Source organism: Lasioglossum baleicum, chromosome 17 (genome assembly GCF_051020765.1).
Source record: "Lasioglossum baleicum chromosome 17, iyLasBale1, whole genome shotgun sequence".
In the NCBI taxonomy this organism is placed as follows: domain Eukaryota; kingdom Metazoa; phylum Arthropoda; class Insecta; order Hymenoptera; family Halictidae; genus Lasioglossum; species Lasioglossum baleicum.
This window is the reverse complement of record NC_134945.1, coordinates 8,417,591-8,439,306: the sequence shown is the minus strand read 5'-3', so window position 1 is coordinate 8,439,306 and position 21,716 is coordinate 8,417,591. Positions and strand designations below refer to the sequence as shown.

The 21,716-nt window shown below is 34.9% G+C and overlaps 1 protein-coding gene across 8 annotated transcripts; it reads right to left on the bottom strand.

The window, feature by feature from the left end:
• Nucleotides 1-352: 352 nt before the first annotated feature.
• LOC143217635 (adenylate kinase isoenzyme 5) lies at nucleotides 353-18,981 on the bottom strand. Of its 8 annotated transcripts, none has more exons than XM_076442129.1 (12): nucleotides 18,064-18,981; nucleotides 16,841-17,349; nucleotides 11,284-11,451; nucleotides 10,513-10,623; nucleotides 10,174-10,316; nucleotides 9,224-9,406; nucleotides 8,597-8,719; nucleotides 7,906-8,068; nucleotides 6,615-6,883; nucleotides 5,950-6,114; nucleotides 4,225-4,501; nucleotides 353-3,607 (listed from the first exon to the last, which is right to left on the bottom strand). In XM_076442129.1, exons 2-12 carry the CDS (start codon nucleotides 16,860-16,862, stop codon nucleotides 3,348-3,350), a joined length of 1,884 nt encoding a protein of 627 aa, XP_076298244.1. In that variant the 5' UTR covers nucleotides 16,863-17,349; nucleotides 18,064-18,981; the 3' UTR covers nucleotides 353-3,347. The 8 variants fall into 8 exon arrangements, with proteins under 8 accessions (XP_076298244.1, XP_076298246.1, XP_076298250.1 ...); XM_076442131.1 differs by having other exon boundaries at nucleotides 18,118-18,981; XM_076442135.1 differs by having other exon boundaries at nucleotides 16,841-17,240; nucleotides 18,118-18,981.
• Nucleotides 18,982-21,716: the final 2,735 nt, after the last annotated feature.

Below are 21,716 nucleotides of genomic sequence, written 5' to 3'. Positions count from 1 at the left end.
GTGTATTCGCTGCATTTTCAAATTCGATTTTTTCGAAAACGAGCTGCCAAACGAAAAGATGTTGTTCCTTTTTTTCGACTTATTTTTGCATGTAGAATCACCCCCTGTCCGGTTGTACTACGATTTCGCAAACACCCTGTATATATTTTGAACTGAGGGGACTAAAATCCATTAAACGAAAATATAAATGTTTGCGATTTTAACTTATTAGATCTTTTATTTATCATTACAAATTACTAATTTGTAATTTATATTTGTAAAATAATAACGATGTAAAATAATACTAAAACTTGATTTTTCTATATTTTTATAATAATGTTAAAGGAAAGGTCGGTTCAAGAACTTGTAAACGTTGTATATATAATGTATATCAGTGCATTAATTTATTACATCTTTATTTAAAAAAACAGACACAAATACGTAAGAACTCTATTATAGTTGAATAAAATATTTCCAAAAATTCATATATGTTATAAATATGTAATTGAGATCTAGAAAAAAGAGGGAAACAGTGATTTATACGATAATAATGCTAATATTATGTATATATAAAAATGCTTTCAACTAATAGACTCAAACGTACATAGAATAGTACATAATAATTAACAATGAAAATATACATTTTACTATTACATGAAACGAAATATGAATAAATTGGAATTATCGGTGCGCGTGTTTTTTTATTTTGTCTTTATTTATTCTTATCGTTAACAATAATATGTTAATCTTTGATGTTGTTGCCTTTTCAAAGGACGGAAACAAAAGATAGTTTAATAAATAGAACTTTCTCTCTTTTAGCATGTATACATATAAGAAGAATCTAAGAATAAATAATCTATCGAGGTAACTATTATATGATTTCTTAACATAATATATTATACTAATGTTAAGTATAAATTAAACGTACAGCCACTTGCAAAAATAATCGACCAAGATCAGTGAATAAATAAGGATGATTTTGTAATTATTCTATTTTATACACAGCGTGATGAAATTTATTTAACGTAATATATGAAATTTTATTTACAAGTAGTTGCAACTATATCTTAATAATGTATATCTTAATAATAAATTCATGTTTACCTCTATAACTTGTTCAAATATTTTTGCGACTGATTGTACATTACCAGTTAATCTGTCGTTTGTGTATACGTAATTATTATGAAAGTTATACCTAACAATATGTATCGCTTCCATATTTGTTCATATAAATAACATTTGTTTTTTTTTCTTTTAGAGTTACGTCGGTATAAGACACTGTACTATTAACAATTCTCAATCGTTATAAAACTTATACATATATTAGTATACTTCTCAGAGGTAGTTTTGGAAATAAGTGGTCGCGTACTTTTTTTTTTAGGTATACGCATAATATATCGTTTTTTGTACATATGTCTTGCTTATAGTTAGTCTCGAGGTTTAATTTTTTTATGGTAACTATATCGTTCTACTGTTTCTTCTTCAATCTAATATTTTTGATCTAGAATGAAACTGAGCCTGTTAAAATGATTTAAAATTAAACTATAAATCCATTAAAATATACAGGGTGTGGCCGTGGACGGGTGGTACAACCGAGCAGGGGGTGATACTTTTTTTTTATTGTTTAAAGTGTACCGATCTCTTCTTCTTGTGCCGATTTGCTCTCTTCTTGTCTTTGTGTATCATGAGTTACTTTTGATCTAATCCCCTCTTCTATTATTGTGTTGTAGTTTTTACCATATGATTTGTTATTAGTATTACATTATATCATCTGTTGTGATCATACTTTGGAGTGGAGCGTCAGAGTCTGCATATATTGTACTTGATTTTATCTTGCTTATTACTATGTGTGCTTTTGTTATGCCGCTTTGTTTGTTTTGTTTTCCGAGTTTGGCGGAATTCAGGTGAGTCTACGTTCTTCCCTTTGCCGATCATTTTCGGTGGTTTGTTTGCCTTGTTTTAATAATCACTTTGCAGAGTCTTTGGAATTCGTGCCATGTTTTATCAGATGTGTGCATTGCATCTGCGATTTTATTTATTTCGTAGGATGGAGAGATGTTATTATTAGTGCAAAATTCATCGCGCTCGATATACCATTTTTTGCAGCGAAGGATAGTGTGGCTTGGGTCGTCCGTAACCAGACAGCCGTACCAGTAGATGTCATAATTGCATTTATTTATCCTGTCCAAGTAACTTTCAAAAATTCCATGCCCCGTGAACATTTGAGTTTGTGTAGTATGTTATATTATGTCTGGGTTTAGTCTGCCATCTCGGGTGATATCCGGGATCCATTGATACAGAATTTTTGTGTTGTTTCTTTTATGTTTTCTTTCTATTTTGATCATGTCTGTATTGTTTATAGCTGTGGGTCCACGAGTGGTTGTTTGTGCGCGCGGTGAATTTAGGGGGTGATACTACATGTAAAAATAAGTCGAAAAAAAGGAATAACATTTTTTCATTTGACGCTTTGTTTCAGAGTTCGCGTGTTTAGTATATGCACAAAGTAGAATTGGTTGATCATGGTCAGACGCGTCAGACGATTCCTATGCAATAGCGCGTGTATTTTCCGTCTTATTGCCCGGCCACACACCCTGTATATGATTTCGAATTAAACTGTGTCTATTCAAATCATTTAGAACTAAGCTATAAGTCTATTAACATTATTTGGAAATTAAACGAAGTCCTTCAAAGTTATTTGTAATTAAATTAAGTCATTTATTAGAATGTTCGAAACAGTGCCCAACTGATCTTCACGATGCTTATATTCTACGTCTGCAAAATTATATCGTCATGTTTGGCTTTCCTTGAATATTGCATTAATTCTATTTAAGTCGTAGATGTCTTAAGGCACGGTATAGGGACGTATACACGTTATGGTACTATAATAATAATTAATTAGGGAATCTTAAACGGGTTGTTTGTACCTGCAGCTATTCAAGTGATTAACATTATAAAAAGATAGGACGATATTAAAAATAAATTCTACTCCCTCTGTTTTTAGCATAGCCGACGTAAAGGATAGATCTAACATCCTGTATATTTAGAAATTCATTATTTATTTGTTTACCATTTGTTGCTGTTTCTAATTGTCGAAACACACGTTCGATACTTATTTCGGTAAGTTAATCAAATTACAAAATGTAGTACCAGAGAAATGTCCTGAACATTCTACTACACTTAGGTCATTATAATCCACGCATCATCTCCTCTGATTATTATAACTATTTGCGAAAAATTTAAATTAATTCTTTCACAAGCAACCGCACTCAATTTGCCACATATTGATTCTTGTCAAACTTTTATTTCGTTTGTCAGGTCTATTCTGTGGCTCGTCTATGCTTAGCTTATCTATGGGGCTTTGATGAGGTCTACATGTGCAAATTTTGCTGGTAACCCTCGACCTCGTTGTACATTTTTCTCACAGCGTCCTTTGTCTCGTTCGGTAAATAGTTCTGAACAGCTGGAGCCACTTTGTTGTTGCCTGGTACAATACCGTTCGCCAAATGCGCCACCCCGTTTTGCAACATGTGCGCGGCGCCGTTCGCGATTCCGTTTTGCGCACGTGCAACCCCGTTCTTCTGAACCTCTCGCAGGTTCTTCTTCAACCCGTTGGCAATCTGCACCGCTCCTGAATTGGGAAAACCAGTTAATAGGGGGACCACTTAAATATGTCACTTATTGTTGTTATACTAGCATATTATAATGGAAATAATCATTCATCAAGGTTATGTTTTAGCAAGATTACAAGATTATCGATTTTTTTACAGCATAAAATGACGAATCGATCTAGTATGATGTAACCATACTATTTCGAACATTTAATCTCGAGGCATTTGTGTCCGAGAAAGTAAGATGTTTGGTGCTTTTAGCCACAAATATTTTGAGATCGAATGATCGAAACAATATGGTTATTGTACTTGTACGATCCGTTATTTTATGCTCTAGAATAATACCTAAGAAAAACCATAAGAGGACAATGTACTAGTAATAATGTGTTATAAGAAACAAATCGCAGTAGATGCACAATTGTCTCTCTATATTGCTCTGTAATTTTATGAGAAAGAAAAAGATTTTTAATCGTGTATAACAGCAGAATCCAGTATAGTATAGTACCGTTTGAGTTATAAATAGTACTGTTCGTGTTAAAAAAGAACATATAATATTTGTTTAATCTAGCCGACTTTGTATTTAATTTATTCAGTTTTATGCTGAAACTAACTACTTATTAATGAAAAAATTACTTACCCCCCAGTGAGATACCGTTAATACTCTTCTTAGCGTTGATCGCGTTCTCGATAGCAGGAATTTCGTTGACCGCTTCTTTGAGGACACCGTTGGGGATGATCGTTCGGTCCCTGTTGTTGGAAATCACTGGGTCCGTGTTGCCCTCGTTAACGTCTCCTTCCGGCGACCAAGGAGCATAGGTCCCATCTTCCCCTTTGCGTCGCGCTTGCGTCATCATTTGATAGAGCGCGGCCGCGAATTCTTGTTGCACGCTTGGCACGTCTGTGTCGCCATCGATCTACATTGCAAAACGTCAATTTCAATCAAAACAAATCTAAATGATTTTATCAATGCTTACATCTTATTATTAGACCGCAGATGTTGTTTATTTATGGCAAACATGAGCAGGTGCGATTTAAAACAGTAGTTGAGAGAATTTGGGTGACTGCATTCTTTGCTTTTATTGTTAGTGTTATTATGTTGACTGGCGACCCACAATCGGCGATCACAAAAATTAGCTAAAATCAAAGGAGTGCATTATCGAAAAAACATTCAGATTCAGAGTACCCAATGCTGTGATACTGTTTTGTGCGAATTTTACGTTTGAAATTTAGGGTAAAACAGTAATATTCGTAAAATATTAAGTCAGATAATATTCGTCAAGATATAGTTGTGGTGAAAGCAACTCCGCGTTTTACTATAATATTCGATAACCTTGAACTATCGTTGTACTTTGGGACATCTATGATATCTATAATTACGTCTACAGCTATAAATAGAACATAAATGGCTAAAAGTGGCTATGCTGCCTGTATTGATACCTTTAGGACATACAATGACGTCTTATAAGCGCTTACTGTCACGTATACCACGATAAAAATCCATATACAAAGTTTAACCATTTTCTTGTAGTGTTGGTAGTGTTCTTCTGAAGCTACAGTTTAATAATATCAAAGTTTTCAGTTTTGAGAAAAGATAGAAGTACATACAGTGGGTGTACAAAGTATTCGTACACCTTTTAAAAATTAATAATTTTAAATTAATAATTTTTTATAATCAATTAGAAACATTGGTTTACGAAATGATACGCAAAAAAGATTTTCCAAAAATTATAATTTACAAGGTTACATGCAAAACTAAAAAAGGCATTTTTTAAAACTTTTTTATTTAGGTCCTTAACGAAAATTTAAAATATATGTTTTGTAGATCTATGTTAGTTATAAATATGTTCAAAATTGCATTGAAATCGACGAGCTACAAGTGGTTAAAAATGGTGAAAATCGTAGTTTTACACGACTTTTTATCAGTTTCTGCTTAAAATCCACAGAATCGTTAGATGCGTGTCGTTTTATCCTGCGTCAATAGATTTCGATGAAATTTTCAACATGTATATAAATAACATAGATCTACAAAACATATATTTTAAATTTTCATTAAGCCTTTTTTATTTATTTATACAATGCTTTTAATTGATTATAAAAAATCAAGTCGTGTGGTACAATTATAAAAAAGTTATTAGTTTTTAAAAGGTGTACGAATACTTTGTACACTGTACACCCACTGTATATACATATACTGTAATAAAATATATCTTCTGTCAATTATTTGTTTGAAACTTGAAGAATTAAATACACGGATCTGATATCGCCAATACGGCGACATTTGTCCTCGAAGGATTAATTGTTAAAAATTAAGCGTGTAAACGACGAGTTTGATACTCTAAGTCAAAATTAACTTTGGACTTACAATTGTCAGACGATTCCCGTTGTCCAACGTCTTTATCATAGGTAACGACATTTCCCGGAAGAGGTCCAGCCTTTTCTTGAACGCTGAAACGCTGTCGTCAAGCCGCCCTCTGCCAAGTTGCAATTTCGAGCAGTCAAGGAGCACCAGGGGTGGTTGTTGGCCAAACTAAACTCGAAATACAATCATATTTATAATCATATTGCTCCAGAAAGCTGCAAATCCTCATACAAAATAGAAATTGACAAAACTTGTTTCCAGTGATTTCTCGACGAAACATTTACTAACATATTCGCGACACCTTCCTGATTAAAATGATACCAAACGTGACACCATTTAGTAGAACCTCGATTATCCAAACTGATCAATGGAACATCATCCCCTTGTCCGGTTGTACTACGATCACCGCCCCATATCCTGTTTGTATAGCTCGTTTTAGCTCCTACTGTTCAGACGTTTTCAACTAATGGAGAACTGATTGGTTCGTATAATCGAGATTCTACTTAATCATCGTATCGTGTTTGGTCTTATTTTAATCAGTGAAACGTGACTAACACAACTGCAAAACTTTCGCGAAGTAACAATTAAAAGCAATAAAATTGTTATTAGATTATTGTACATATAGTGAGACGATTATGTAGTAATAAGTGCTTCCTATTATTTGTTACCTTGTTCTGGAATTCTTCGACCTGAGTCAAGTCTCTCGGATAACCGTCTATAATCACGCCGTCCGTGTCGCGATTTAAAATAATTTGTTGCTCGAGGACTTGCATCACTATGTCTTGCGGGACCAGCTCGCCGGACACGATCGCGTCCTTCACAATAGTGTTCGAGGACGTCATTGTCCTCAGCAGAGAACCTACACTAATGTGCACCCAACCGGGCATATTGCGGACTGCTTGGGTGCATAAATTGTCTTTGTTGCTTCCTGGACCACCTAATTCAATAAAAACGAAACCATTTATCAAGCCCCATATTACCACAAATTATTCATTGGGTTTTAATAAACATTACAAAAATTAAGGTAACGAAAAATATTTTCAAAATTGAATAAAGCACTTAAAGAATTAAATAAGGACAGTTGTAAAATTGTATGTAATAATGATTTGATGCTTTCCTAACACAATCAAATTGATCTTCCATAAATGTTTCTAGGTTTATTACTATCTATTAAACTGTGAATTCTGGTGGATAAAATCATTTTCAAAATTAAATAAAACATTAGTAATATTTTTTCGGCGCTCAGGTTCGATCAAATTCTACACTAAATATAGCTATGTTGTAGGGCATATAACGTTTCGATTCGGGATCTGAATCTTTTAACGTTATCGTTTCATGGTTTGAATACGTCAAAATGCCAAGTGCTATTATATTGGAGGAAAATAAAGGTGGTGTGTTTCGTCCTAGACCCACTAGAGGACTCATCAGTAAGGCTATCTAGCGGGTCCTGCCTTATTGTTAGACACAAATGTCTTGAGGAAAGTTATTAATATACTAATTGGTGACACCAATTCATGACATTTGTGTCTAAGGCAGGACCCGCTAGATAGCCTTACTGATGAGTCCTCTAGTGGGTCTAGGACGAAACACACCACCTTTGTTTTCCTCCAATATAATAGCACTTGGCATTTTGACGTATTCAAACCATGAAACGATAACGTTAAAACATTCAGATCCCGAATCGAAATGTTATATGCCCTACAACATAGCTATATTTAGTGTAGAATTTGATCGAACCTGAGCGCCGAAAAAATATTACTAAAGTTTGTTTAAACAAAAATTACGATCGATAAAAATCCCTCAATTAAATAAAACAGTTAATAATAAATTTTTTTTATTTAATCTGATTTCGCATAAAATCATTGTTTATATAATGTGGTGGCGACTGGTAACTAAATTTGAAAGGATATATTGAATGAAATTGTTAGAAATGAAGGGTATAGTGATTTGTATGTTTACCTATCACCCAGATAAACGAAGGCAACCCTTTTCGAGGTTTAGTCGTCGTTTTCGCTGGTTCGTCTTCGTTTATCACGGCCGGCAGTGGTGTTTCCGCTACCGGTTCTTCTTTTTTCGGTGGCGGCGTTTTCGAAATGGATTTTTTTCTCCTTTCTACTTCTACCTGGAATTGGACCCATATAGGTTGCGAATTATTATGTGTATTAACTGTACCAATAGGTAAGCGGTCCTCTAGAATTTCGTAAAGCACACGCAGTATTAATTCGAAGCTCTTCAAAAATCTGTGCCACTCAAACCATATTTATCATTCCAATACCATGCAAATGTTTGTCAAGCAAAAGGTTAAAAAATATTATTAATTTAGCTCTGCTGATATTTTATCATCGCGAATTTCATGCTTTTGTAATAAATGCAACTAGCAAGTTATCTAAAGTAATCAAATAAAACTTATATATATATGTATAACGTAGATTAAGAAATAAAATTTAATATTCTCTTTCCTTATTGGAATTATATTGATTATAATGAAATTCAGGTTTCGGATAGATTGACTGGAGCATGCAACTACTAAAGAAAATGGATTACTTATTGGTACATTTAATAAATTGTTTAATGTGAAAAGAAAATTCGATGCATTTTGCAGATGAAATGAAATGTGGAAGAAGTTGTAATAAATTAAATATGAACGTACCTCCGCCTCTAAAGATGAAGGAGCATTTTTGTCCTTTTCTTCGTCAGTTGATAGGCCGAGAATTTTGAAAACTGCCTCGCGAAAATCGACGTACACGTCTTTTGGATTTCTTTCTCCATTGACCTAATACATAACAATTATATTAGTTATAATTACACTGCGGATCTTTATGCAAAATAAAAATGTTTTGCACATTGATTGTGGGAAGCAGGAATAATATAAAAATTGATTTCATCCCTTAACGACTTTGTTACATTAAAAGTAACATTATAACATTCGTGAATGTTTTAAATCTTGTACTGTTTTAGTATAATAATAGTATATGTCAAAATGACGGGTACTCATATTTTTAATTTATGATTATAGAGATTATGCGAATTACGAATTATTTAACAAGTTTAGATATATATTATAAACAAATGGCTAAAAATGTGAATAGACACATTCGTGTTATTTTTACAAAGTGATGTAGAATAATCATTTATTTACATTTTAACGAATGATCGTATATAATTTAACGTGCATCAAAAATTTCTTTGTTCTAGAGCAACTTAACCATTTATTATTTTGCGAGCCATTCAAAATTTAAGGCGACTGATTATTTTAATTCTTTTTAATTGCAGTTACCTCTACCAACATTCCACTTTGATCAAAGTACTCAGCAACCGGCATAACGTTTCTATAAAAATTATAAAGCTCCATTCTGGCGAGCTCGATCACCACTTGTCCGAGTTGCGCACCGAAGTCGATCTGCCTTTCGAGAATTTCTTGTCTCCACGAAACGAGGATCACACCGTTGACAATTTTTATCTGTGAAAATAAAAACAATTATAAAATTATTACATGTGTTGTGTGTACAGTGGATCTGAAAAGTATTAGAACACTAAATTGTCGATATTTAAACTTTGAACTCATTTTAAAGCTCGAATTCTCTACTTTCGCGAAACAGGAGAAAAACTGAGAAAGCTTTTTTGGACGAAAATACTGACAAATTGAATCGTCTGTGAAAGCATTAAAATATTTTTTTCTGAATAAATCTATTGTAGATTTGAAGATTAAATCTTTACAATCACTGCTTGAAACTTAATCTAAGATTTTTTTGACTCTTTTGTAAAAATACCTCATGCTATTGCAAAAATGGCAATACACCTTCCATTTGAAGCTCAATAAATCAGCTAAAAAAAATAGTAGATCAAGTTTCAAGTACTCGTTCTAAAGGGGAAGCTTCAATCCTTAAGTCTGTGGTAGTTTCAGTCCCAAAAAAAATTTTTCAATGTTTTTACAGACGTTTCAATTTGTAGCATTTTAGACCAGAAATGTTTCTTCAGTTTCTCAGTTGCTGTATCTTGCAATTATATCTTGGATAGAAATGAACGAAGGGCGGAAAAAGTAGAGGCTTCGAGCTTTAAAATGAGTCCAACTTTATTATTCTATTGTGTTTTTCAACGAAGTTGTGGCAATTTAAATGTCGACGATCTCTCGAGAATGGGAGAAGTGTTCGACTACTTTTTGTGAGGAAAATTATTGTAGATTCAAGTTAGTGTTAGTCAACAGTTTTTTTGTGAAAAATTGCTCACTTTTTCAGCATATTCGACTACGTCTCGCATGTTTCGCGGATATCCGCTGACGAGAAAAACTTTGGCCCCTGGCGACATCTTGATTTCGAGCATGAGGACCTCTGCGACTGTTTTACTACTAAGCTGCCCGAAATCTTGCATATCTGTAAGTAATTCAAAAACACATGGTATTAAACTGTACACAATGTTAGGTCTAAAAAAAAATGTTAAGTCTACAAGGAAATTGTTTTTCTTTTCCAAAAATTGAATTTAGTAACTTATCTGAACTATAACTCTGTTTCTATTGAATTTCCGACATTTGTGGGACACCCTGTATATTAAACGATGTTATACACGTACCATTTCCTAAAGCGTACTGTTGAAGAAGATCCATCATATTAATGTGCGTGATGCCCTTCTTTTCTTGCATTAGGTTGTCACAATGTGTCACCTTTCCGCTTCCGGGACCACCTGAGACACACCACGAAATCAGTATAAATCATTACCAAAAATCACACATTCAATAATTCTACAAACGAGGCGTGATCAAAAAGAAACCGTACTATTCCTTGCGAAGATGTAAGATAAAGGACGACTTTGCTGGTCACTTCTCCGTCTCCTATCAGCTTGTCAAATTTCATCGAGCTGCGAACGTCTCGATACGTGTTACAAGCAATTTAGTAAAGTCGTGTTCGCGTCGCTCTGCGAATTGTCATTCGACTCGAGGGAATAAAGAGTGAATGTAAAATGTTTCGTCGAGTTACAAAGAGCCTTGAACTGCTTCAGCATGACTATTCCGTGTAACTTCTTCTCGTTGAAGGAAACGGAAGTCAAATTTATTCGCTGATTGATAGAATCTTTTCGAGTTTAGTCCGGTTGCTTTTCATCTTGGTTACATCTTCGAATCGCAGAGCCACGCGATCATGTTCCTACTAAATTGCGCGGGGCACGCGTTAAAATATTCGCAGGCGATGAAAATTGGTGGACTGATGTATAAGGGCATAGAGAAGACACCAGTAAAGTCATCTTTGATCTGATACAACGAAGCTAATAGGGTTCGATTTCTTTTATTGCACCTCATACATGGAAAAATTGATTTTCAAAATTTATAGTGTTAAAAACGATACGAACCAAGCACGAATATGACAGGTACTTTTGGTACTTCGAATTTGATCGGACCAACATTTTGTTGCGGAAAGTAGCCGTTCGGAGGGGTCGCCAAAAGGCCTGCCTCCCCCCGCCATTTTCCTGTATTTCGAGCATCGGCCTCCTCGAACACTTGGGATCCATCTTGTTGATCTGCAAGTAAAATTTCATAATTCTGTTAATCATCAAAATTGAGCCACTTAGAACAGGTGCAATACAAGTGATCTTTTTCAATTTTTCGTTAAGTATTGGCTACTTAACAATGTGCTAAATTCTCAGGAATTTTTTCAAGGATAGTTAGTAAATGAAAAATTCCGGTTTTCTACAGTAATATCAACACGATTCTTCATTTTTTGCAGAACAAAATATTGATAAATGGCAAAGTTATTCCCTGTCTTTGGAACGGCCTTCGATTGGCACATCGATGGACTAATCGCCATTGTTGATGAAAATTGAAACGTTTGAAATGAAAAATTTTTTTATCCTCAAACTAGAAGATTATAATAAAATGTAGCGTAGATTTTTTTAAAGATATTCAATCATTTGTTGCAACTGTTTATATCACAGAGAAACATTACGACATCGATTAAGCTATCTTCGCATCAGAATCTGCATTGTTAACTTGAAATGATCTATTATTCAACTTGTGAATTACATTACATGCAAGAAAATGATACATTTTATGCAAGAAACGTCTCCACTGCTTATTTAGCTACGAGTAGTATAATTTACGAGCTTTGTTTTGAAATGATTATGTACAAGAAAATTGTTTCTTTCAGACATAATAGTCATTAAAAGCTCAAGAGAAGTGATTAATTATAAGTTAATCTGAATGCTGTGAAATTTCGTGAAAGGGTGTAACAATTGCGTAATAGTTTCTCAGAAAAAAATTATTCCCACACCGACGACAAGCGTCGTCAAATTACATGCAATATTGATTTATTCGTAACATGACTCATACCGGCAGTAACATTCTTCGTAGCCATTAAAAAAGTTCTCCCGTTGTTAACTCCAAGTCACTGACTATTTTACCACGTTTTTATTAGCTCGCTTCCTTGTTTGTTTGTCTGTTTGTCTGTTTGTTTGTTCGGTGGCAAATTTTGCAATTGATTTTTCTTCTTTAACATAAACTTTTAATTTCCCCAGAACTTAATAGCAGCCTCGGAGGAGGACGACCCGATGACGTGTCTCACGTAAATAGTATAGTATTTACTAGCGTGCATCATTGATGAAATCGAATATCACTTAATTAGCTGTAGGCCAGTTGGCCGCAATGTCGTAAACAGAATTTCGACGTTCAGGCAAAGTGCACAACGTAATTGTTGACGCAGCGAAGGAGATTGATTAGTTGTTGACATAGTGCATGTGCTATGTGTGCTATAGCGTGTTCACTTTCTCGAATGTAAAGAGTGCACGATTAGAGCATGTTTAAACATTTTTTCCTTTTGGAGAAATTGTGCGAGATATTTTTCCGAAATATTCCAAGTATGTTACGGCACCATCAGTATTATTTTGACAAGAAAGTTGTTATTTCTGGAGTGAAAATATTTATTCGAAAAGGGAGCCTTGGGCAAAACGAGGAAAATTAAGTAGTCTTCGGGAATTTTTTTTCAGAAACTGTGCAAGGTATCTTTTTAAAATTTTCTAGGTACTTTCTGGAACTATAGGAACAATGTTTACGATTTTTGTTTTTGCAAGAAAGTTGTTAGTTACGACATGAAAAATATTTTTTGATGAAGGTAGCCCCAGGGTGATATGTCTTTCAAAAACACCAGGCACTTACAAATTAAAAAACGTGAATGAAAACATAATGTTTTAAAAAATTATTCAATCTTAGTAGTTGATACACACTACATATAAACTGAAAGGTTACAGTATTAAACGAAATTAAATAAACTAACAGAGTACAAATGATACTGTGTTGAGTAACTATAACTATTATTAATTATCGACAATACACCTGAATTATTATTTAAATAGTAGTTAAGGCTCACGTATTAAGAATCAACTAAAATTAAATCAATATTTTTCATTTATTAATTGAAATTTCTGTTGCTGCTGAAAATTTAGCTGTATAAACAAATGTTGATTTTATTATCTGCAAATGTTGCGACAGTTATAAATATATGTGTTAACACTCGGTGTTTTATTACATGGATAAACGTAATTGCAATGCACATATAAAATAAAATAAACATTGTAAAAGAAATCTATATCTAGGAAAAAGTCCCGGTGTACACAAGACAAAGCTCCATTTCAGGATTATTATCAGCTGCGGAGAAAATTCGTAGAAAAATACGTCAATGCTGCGAGATTCTTTCTAACGATTACGAACATATACGACACAATGTGTGGCAGATTATTCATTATCAAAATCGTATTTCTAGAATAGAATTCTTGCGTAAGCAGTTTCGCTTTCGACTAAATCGATGTTGACAATTCGTCGCGTACGCGTTGTACTTGAGCGACATGCAGCTCGCGTGATTGTCTCTTATTGATTCTTTTGACTTATGTTAATGCTTCTAAACATTTACGGTAACGCGATGTTATTTGTTTATTGTAATTAGTATAAACTTGCGGATGAGAGAAAGTGACCGATTAGATTTAATTAGTACAATAGTGAATTATTAAAGTGTGGATTTTGTGCATTGAAGAAAAAAAGAAAGCTTCTGATTGTCTGGTGCTTTTTATAATTGCGAAATTATAAGATTTAAAATAAAGATAGCAAATCATTTTGCAGTAACAGAAAATTTAAAGAATTTTGTTATCTCAAATATTCTTAAACAATAAAATTTCATCGAGTACATTTTTATACTGGAATAATATTGCTGAAAATAACAAACAAGGAACGATTTCATTTGATTAAAAGTTGTAACGCGACTGTTAATAATTTAGAACTAATAGACGATTGAAATGAAAATGAAGGAACATAAACGAGTAATGTTATTTGGTATTTATTTTTGGAAAAACCGCGACTAGTAGCCACTTAAATGATTTACATATACTGCTTATGGTCAAGGAACTGTGACTGATAACTTATTCGCCTGACACGCTCCATCAGATTACAATTCGTTTAGGTCGCTACATCGTCATCTCTAATAGACACATGCTCGAAATTAATTGATGATATCTAAATATGCCTCATCAAATTTATTAGTATAAAACCGTCAGGTTTTTATCGTGATGGTGGAAACAATTTGCTACAAAGAAGTCCTTTCATAATAATAGTGGATACTTCGATGATTGAGTTGTTCTTATTAATTTTTAATAAAATTCCAATGAATTCAAGAACTTTTTAATAGAATTGCAATCAATTCGAGAAATTTTTCATGAAATGTCAACAAACAAAATTTTAGCTAAATTTTAATCTTTCCTCGAACCAGAATTGATCTCTAGGCACACGTAATACTTCATTAATAAAACGTAAAATTTTACATAAAAATAAACTGCAATTTCTTTAAAATGTTTTTCCAGTTGGTAAAAATTATTTTCCTAATATTTAAATGAGAACTTTAAAAAATTCAAGAGAATGAAATTAAGTTTGAAATTTAAATAATAATTCGTAACAAGTAATTTTTAAACAGCAGTAATTTTCAAAGAATAAAATCAATTTTCCAACTTAAATAACAGTAATTCATAAAAAGTAATTTTCAAACTTAAATAGCACAGTAATTTTCAAGGAATAAAATATAACCTTTGAGATCTCTCTCTCTCTCTCTCTCTCTCTCTCTCTCTCTCTCTCTCTCTCTCTCTCTGCATAGCAGTAACAATTTCCCATTAGTGTTTGATAAAAGATAATGGTAAGTATCGTAATTTTGTAATTTATTACAACAGATTATAGGGGCCATAGTACGCCAAGTGTTTAAGCATCATTAATTTTATTAATGGCGCCGAAACACGCTTCATTGTATTTCTCTATTCAGCATCAATGTGGTCGAAACACACGTGTGACCCACATACACCTTGTACTTGACATTACACATATTATCGGATCAATAACTCTATACTAACCCATTACCAAAAAGAAAGACAAAGATATTTTTAATAGTATGAAAAATATCAAGGAGTATGAAATATTCAAGAAAAATAATAAAAGTTCGTATTTAATTATTAAATTTTAAATGTCGTGTGCATTCGCATTTTTCTAAACATTTCTCTATACTCAAATTAAATAAAAAATTATTTCACATATTCGAATAAAATCTGTATTTCATACAGTTACAAATAAATTTTACCTTTATTCAAAAAGGTTTCATTTCGTATGGTAATAACCTTTGTAAAATGTATAATTACATCATTCCATTCGTAATCAAGTAAATTTGGATTTTGTCTTAAGTATTGAATAACTCAAATGAATTTATAAGAATTAAATGTCACTTGAGTTGTGTTAACTAAAGATCAAGTTTGTAAAAATACAATTGTTCTTTGCTTCCAAAACAATGTTATTTCAAATTCGTGGGACAAGAGAATTATTTAAATGCAATGTGTGTTAGCTGAAAAAATAAATTCTCTATTTGTTCGGAGGACTCAAACTTTTTACTAAGAATAATAACAATAAGAGTAAACAAATGACAATCAGACTGTCAACAAATAGTAATCAAATGGCGCCACGTCGCGCGTCGCGTCGTGCGTCTCATAATCCGTCACAGTTCCTTGACCATAAGCAGTATAAATCATTTAGGCGAACTCGATCACGGTTTTTCCATTAAGTTTGTATTCATCCAAATTTTATTGTTTTCAATTATTTCTTTATAAAACTTGTATATCAACCTAAGTGTTGGTCACATTTTTGCGATTAGGATGAGACCAAACACGATACAATTTCGATCATGTTCACTTGTTTAATCCATGATTCAGCAGGACCTCGATTATCCGAACTGTATTCTGCATCATTTGTATACTAAACAGATCGATCTAAAGCAATCTATAGATAACTGAATTTATTGTACAAATTACTGAAGATTTAATCTAGCACTGTAACTCGTGCTTCACTGATTAGTTCACATAATCGAGATTTTACTATATGTATATATCGTACATTGAACAAATAAATACAATCCAAACTGCATTGTGTTTGTGTCATATCAATCAGAAGAATATCACAAACATGTTGGCAAAAGTTTTGTAAAAATACTGCACTATAAATACGTTCATTTTTATTCTGTTTAAAGTCTTCGTGGCATCATCACTGATGCGTTCGAATAATAGAGGTTTTACTACATGCTGGATTAAACGAGTTAATATTATTCATATAGTGCCGTGTGGGGAGTCATTTTAATCGGAAAAACGTCAGGAATATGTTAATGAAAGTTATGTGGACATATTATTAGAAGCCAAAAAGTTATGTCACTGAATTATTATAGTATTGTTTCGTCGGTAGAGAGAGAGAGAGAGAGAGGATAGCGTTACAGTTTGGTTTACTCGCTATAGTTTTCGACTTCTTCACATACGTATATCGAGAGATTCATGTTCATAGTGCTTTATATTGCAGTACAATTACCTAATTTTTTTAGGAAAACAATAATTTTCAACAGGTACTAACCAGTGTCCAGGCAGGTGCCCATAGTAGGTCTTTGAGAGGATGGCGGGAACCCGTCACGGCCATTTACTCACATGCTTCCAACCAAACGATGCATTTTCTGTTCACACGTTCCTCAAAGTCTCATCGAAGATCGAACCAGCAACTTTTTTCTCACATTAGAAACCCTTTGAGCCACGATAATAGTCGATCTAACTCTTTCCAACAAACTCCCAAAGTCCCGTCGCGATTTTAACTTTGAAAACTACGAAGCTAAATAATCTGGACTGTTCAACAATGTGTTTTATAGATAATACTTCAATCGACCAAAGATTTCAATCGATTCAATTCTATTTCCCGACGGATCTTCGTAATTCTCCAGCGATAGCGATATGGACGCAATTTCTTCTTTTCCAGTGAGAATCTTTAAAATCAGGGAGACACAGTCGATGATTATACTGTAGAGCAGACACGAGACGTAGCACGTTCACCTTTAGCACCTTTAACACTTTCGACGATAAACAACGAGGAATCTGCAAGTCGAACGATTCATTGGAAAGACTGAAACAGCCTCAAAAATTAATTTTCTCCGTTGTCAACGCATTTGGACAATTTCTTCAGTGACCAATTTTTATTGTGATCAAAAAGAAATCGGATTCTATCAGTTTCCTTGTGTCAGATCAAATTTGATGGCTTTACTGAACCCTTCTCTGCGCCCTTATGCATCAGTCCACCCATTTTCATTGCCCACGGATATTTTAACGCGTGCACAGCGCAATTTAGTAGGAGTATGACCGCGTGGCTTTGCGATTCGACGGTGTAATCAAAATGGAAAGCAACTGGACTAAATTTGAAAAAATTCTATCAATCAGCTAACACATTTGACTCCGTTTCCTTCAACGAGAAGAAGTTACACAGAATAGTCATGTTTTTTTTTTGAGGCAGTTCGGGTCTCTCCTGTGGCAAATCTTTGCGACTGGACGAAACATTTTACATTCACCCTTTATTCCCTCGAGCCGAATGACAATTCGCAGAGCTACGAGAACACGACTTTATTAAATTGCTTGTAACACGTATCGAGACGTTCGCAGCTCGATGAAATTTGACAAGCTGATAGGAGACGGAGAAGTGATCAGCAAAGTCGTCCTTTATCTTGCATCTTCGCAAGGAAACAGAGTCCGGTTTCTTTTTGATCACGCCTCGTTTGTAGAATTGTTGAATGTGTGATTTTTGGTAATGAATTATACTGATTTCGTGGCGTGTCGCAGGTGGTCCCGAAAGAAAAGAAGGGCATCACGCACATTAACATGATGGACCTTCTTCAATAGTACGCTTTAGAAACAGAATCCGGTTTCTTTGTTATCACTCCTCGTGTGTAGAATTGTTGATACATATCATGAAACGGACTCGGTGTTTCGATGCCATAAACACTGTGCTCGCTCGATTGATTTCCGACGCTCGCCTCTAGTGCGTCAGGAAATAGTCACTCCGCAGCAACAATCTTCATTAAAAAACCAACAAGCTCGTTCCCCGTTTTTCTCGCCAGATTCAACGAATCAAAACAATTTCTCACGATCTACATTGAAACACAAGACCGTAGATAACAACAAAGTAACCCCAACTGAGCGGCATCAATACTTGATGCGCTTAATTGATTTTCACCGCGTGACTCGGTGGAGACTAACAATCAACGAGAAACTCGCAGGAATTCTTCATAGATCCGAATTCATTCATTGAAAACAAGAGTCGAGATCGCGATAACGCGACCAGCGTCATCTGCGGCCGCGAAATCGATCGAGCAATCTTCCAGAAACTGCTGTGAAGAAACTTCGTATATAAAATAATTTCAATTTTCATGTTGAAATGGAAAGAAAATTTGTTCAAGCCTCGAAAAATCGTTTGCAGTTTCCTCGGTTTGTGTAAAGGAGTTGTCGAACACGATTTCGCAAATGTTGTCGCGCACTGATCGCGAACTTACTCGGCAAACTGACTCCCTGAGAAGGGAGGATTAATCCTTCACGATCGCAGGTGCTCGATTGAGCAAGAACAGTATAAGGTTTTACGTTAGTCGCAGAAGACACACGGTCCCGGATCGCGAATTTCGCGGATAGTTTCCTCGCCGCGGCGTGATAACGTTGTAACGGATTGATAGAAGTAAACTAGAGGTCGTGGCAAGAGTCAATTGTTGTCATAGAGACACACATGCGCATCGAAACCCTTTTCACACACGAGTGGCTTTCCCTGAATGTGTTTTGCATACATTTATGCTAATGGTCACCCTTGTCAGCTGGTAAGCTCGTGTCACACCCCCGGGGTTCAATGTTAAGTCACTCGATGATGATTTTCTCGAGAAATGCTATAGGATCCGTGAAACTTCATTTAGCCCCTCTTACAACTGACGAAATTTTTATGAGCACACTATCTCACTATGAGAACAAAGAAATGTTAACCTTCGGACTCCTGCGAGTTCTACATAATAATAGTTCGTTACATAATTAATATTGTACGGAATATTCACACTTCGACAAAATTTCCATTGAAGAAAAAAATACGAAGTGACCTTGACATAACCTTGAAACAATAAAGATAAGAATTGTTATATTTGCTCTGGGTATGTACGTACCGTTCAGGAGTTACATTAAACGCCACTTACCGTGCGACACACTGTATAATCGCACACATAATAGTATATTATTATTCTTCCAGAGAGAGAGAGAGAGAGAGAGAGAGAGAGAGAGAGAGAGAGCAGATATATATTTGATATGCTTAACTTATTGTAGACTGGTACACAGACAAATGAGTATTGCTATGGGAAGAATAATAAATGAAGAAGCAATAATGCAGATAACCGCAGACATTATCAGTTGGGTGGTTAAAAAATATACTTTTTTAATCATTTGATAGTCCGCTGTAACTGCACAAAATGGTAGTTTATTCAGAAAATTTCTAGAATGAGAGAATGTTGTACAGTCAGTACACGATTCGCGACCGATTAGGGGTTGAACCACGTTTATGCGATCTGAGGAACCACGTGTTGTGAGTCAAGAGGTGCCATATGCGGGATCGAAACCGGCGCATATGTTGCACGTCCTCGCTTATCGTTTCCTTCTAGAACAATAGTCCGTTTAGCCGGAATACATATAAATGTCATTTGAAGAAAGACTGACAGTTATTCCTCGGGGCGGAGCAGGCTATATTACTGTCCGCGAAAGCTAAAGAATCACGATTAATATACTGGTAAACTGTCCGTCGATGCATATTGAGGGCTAGATTATACATGCAAGGTCGTTTGAAGGTTCCGCTAATGCGACCCCCTAGCAAATTATAAGGCCTCGTACAGACTAGAACATTTCGACGAACTGCGCCGCGAACCGCGCCGCGATCAGCGCATTTCGACGAACATTTCGACGAACGTTTCGACGAACGTTTCGACGAATGTTTCGACAAATGGCGATCGGAACGGATTTGTGTTATTTCCAGATTTTCTTGCGAACAACTATGGAAGCTGCAGCGGCGTATACTACACAAAGAAATACAGAAAATGTTGGCACTTTATTTAGTTGTAATGTTCAGGTCTGTACGAAGCATCAGATTCGAGATTAAATGACTTGAATTTTTGGAGATTTTATGACATTTCGACGAACATTTCGACGAACGGTGCCACGAACGCTGCCACGAACGCCGCCGCGCGCATTTCGGCGCGCACGAACGCGAACGGGGTGGCACTTACAAATCTGTTTGCAGGACAGATAGCATATCCTAAATATTCATAATATAAGGAATAAATGTCAAGAAATAGACATAAATTTATAGACAAAGACATCGGTGATTTAAATTTTCTTAGTAAATTAAATTAAATTATAATTTGTCTCAAATTATAATTATTAAAGATGCTCTTGCTATGAAAACATTGCATTTTTTTCCTGGATATTTTACGGGAATTCTGAACATTTTCGGGAATCTCGCACATCCCTGCAGAAATCCCGAAAAAATTCACGGGAAACCCGAACACCACCGGGAAGCCCAAATATTCTATGAAAGAACTCAGGATTTTTGGGATCCCGTCCCGACATGATACATACGAGGCTTCCCATCTCGTCCCCGGCATCGGGATTCGGGAATTCCCGGGTTTTTAGCGGGGCTGCCTCAAATTTTTTCTATAAGAAATCTATTTCTCTCGATATTGAATAAAATGTATGTCTCTTGACAGTAGCAGCATCATCGCGCAGCCCAATGCTTCTCGCGGCTCCGCTACATGCTGCTGAATAATGCAAATTACGCCTCGAAAATGCAAAAGTAAGCCAAATAGGGATATACCCCCGCTAGATTGATCTTTTATTTAGCGATGTTTTATCTTTTATTGTATTTGTATTTTTTTCAGCCAAACCGAAAAGGGCTCGATGTGTGACCAACCTTGTTGTTTACGGAACGCGCTCTCGGAACTTAACCCTTCCGTTTTTATTTAGAATATCTATCGTAGAATCATATAAGGACGAAAATTCATCATGTTGCAACATCTCCAAAAATTCAAGTCATTTAATCTCGAATCTGATGCTTCGTACAGACCTGAACATTACAACTCAATAAACTGCCAACATTTTCTGTATTTCTTTGTGTAGTATACGCCGCTGCAGCTCCTATAGTTGTTCGCAAGAAAATCTGGGAATAACACAAATCCGTTCCGATCGCCATTCGTCGAAACGTTCGTCGAAATGGTCGGTTCGCGGCGCAGTTCATCGAAATGTTCTAGTCTGTATGAGGCCTAACGATATTCGTTCTTTCAACAATGTTATCCCTGAGCGCACAATGAACACAGTTCTGAATGAACCCTTGCATTCTTCTACGTTAAAATATTTAACTTGCGCGCTCTGTTTTTTCTTATTTTGCAAACAGAGTGGAT

Bases quoted from the DNA above. Each gene is read 5' to 3' on its own strand.
- LOC143217635 (XM_076442128.1), bottom strand. From the start codon at position 12,284: ATGGCTACGAAGAATGTTACTGCCG. The intron at 6,115-6,614 runs GTAACAAATAAT...TTTCGAGTTTAG, and splicing joins TCGAAGAATTCCAGAACAAG to TTTGGCCAACAACCACCCCT. The intron at 4,502-5,949 runs GTAAGTCCAAAG...TTTGCAATGTAG, and splicing joins ACGGGAATCGTCTGACAATT to ATCGATGGCGACACAGACGT.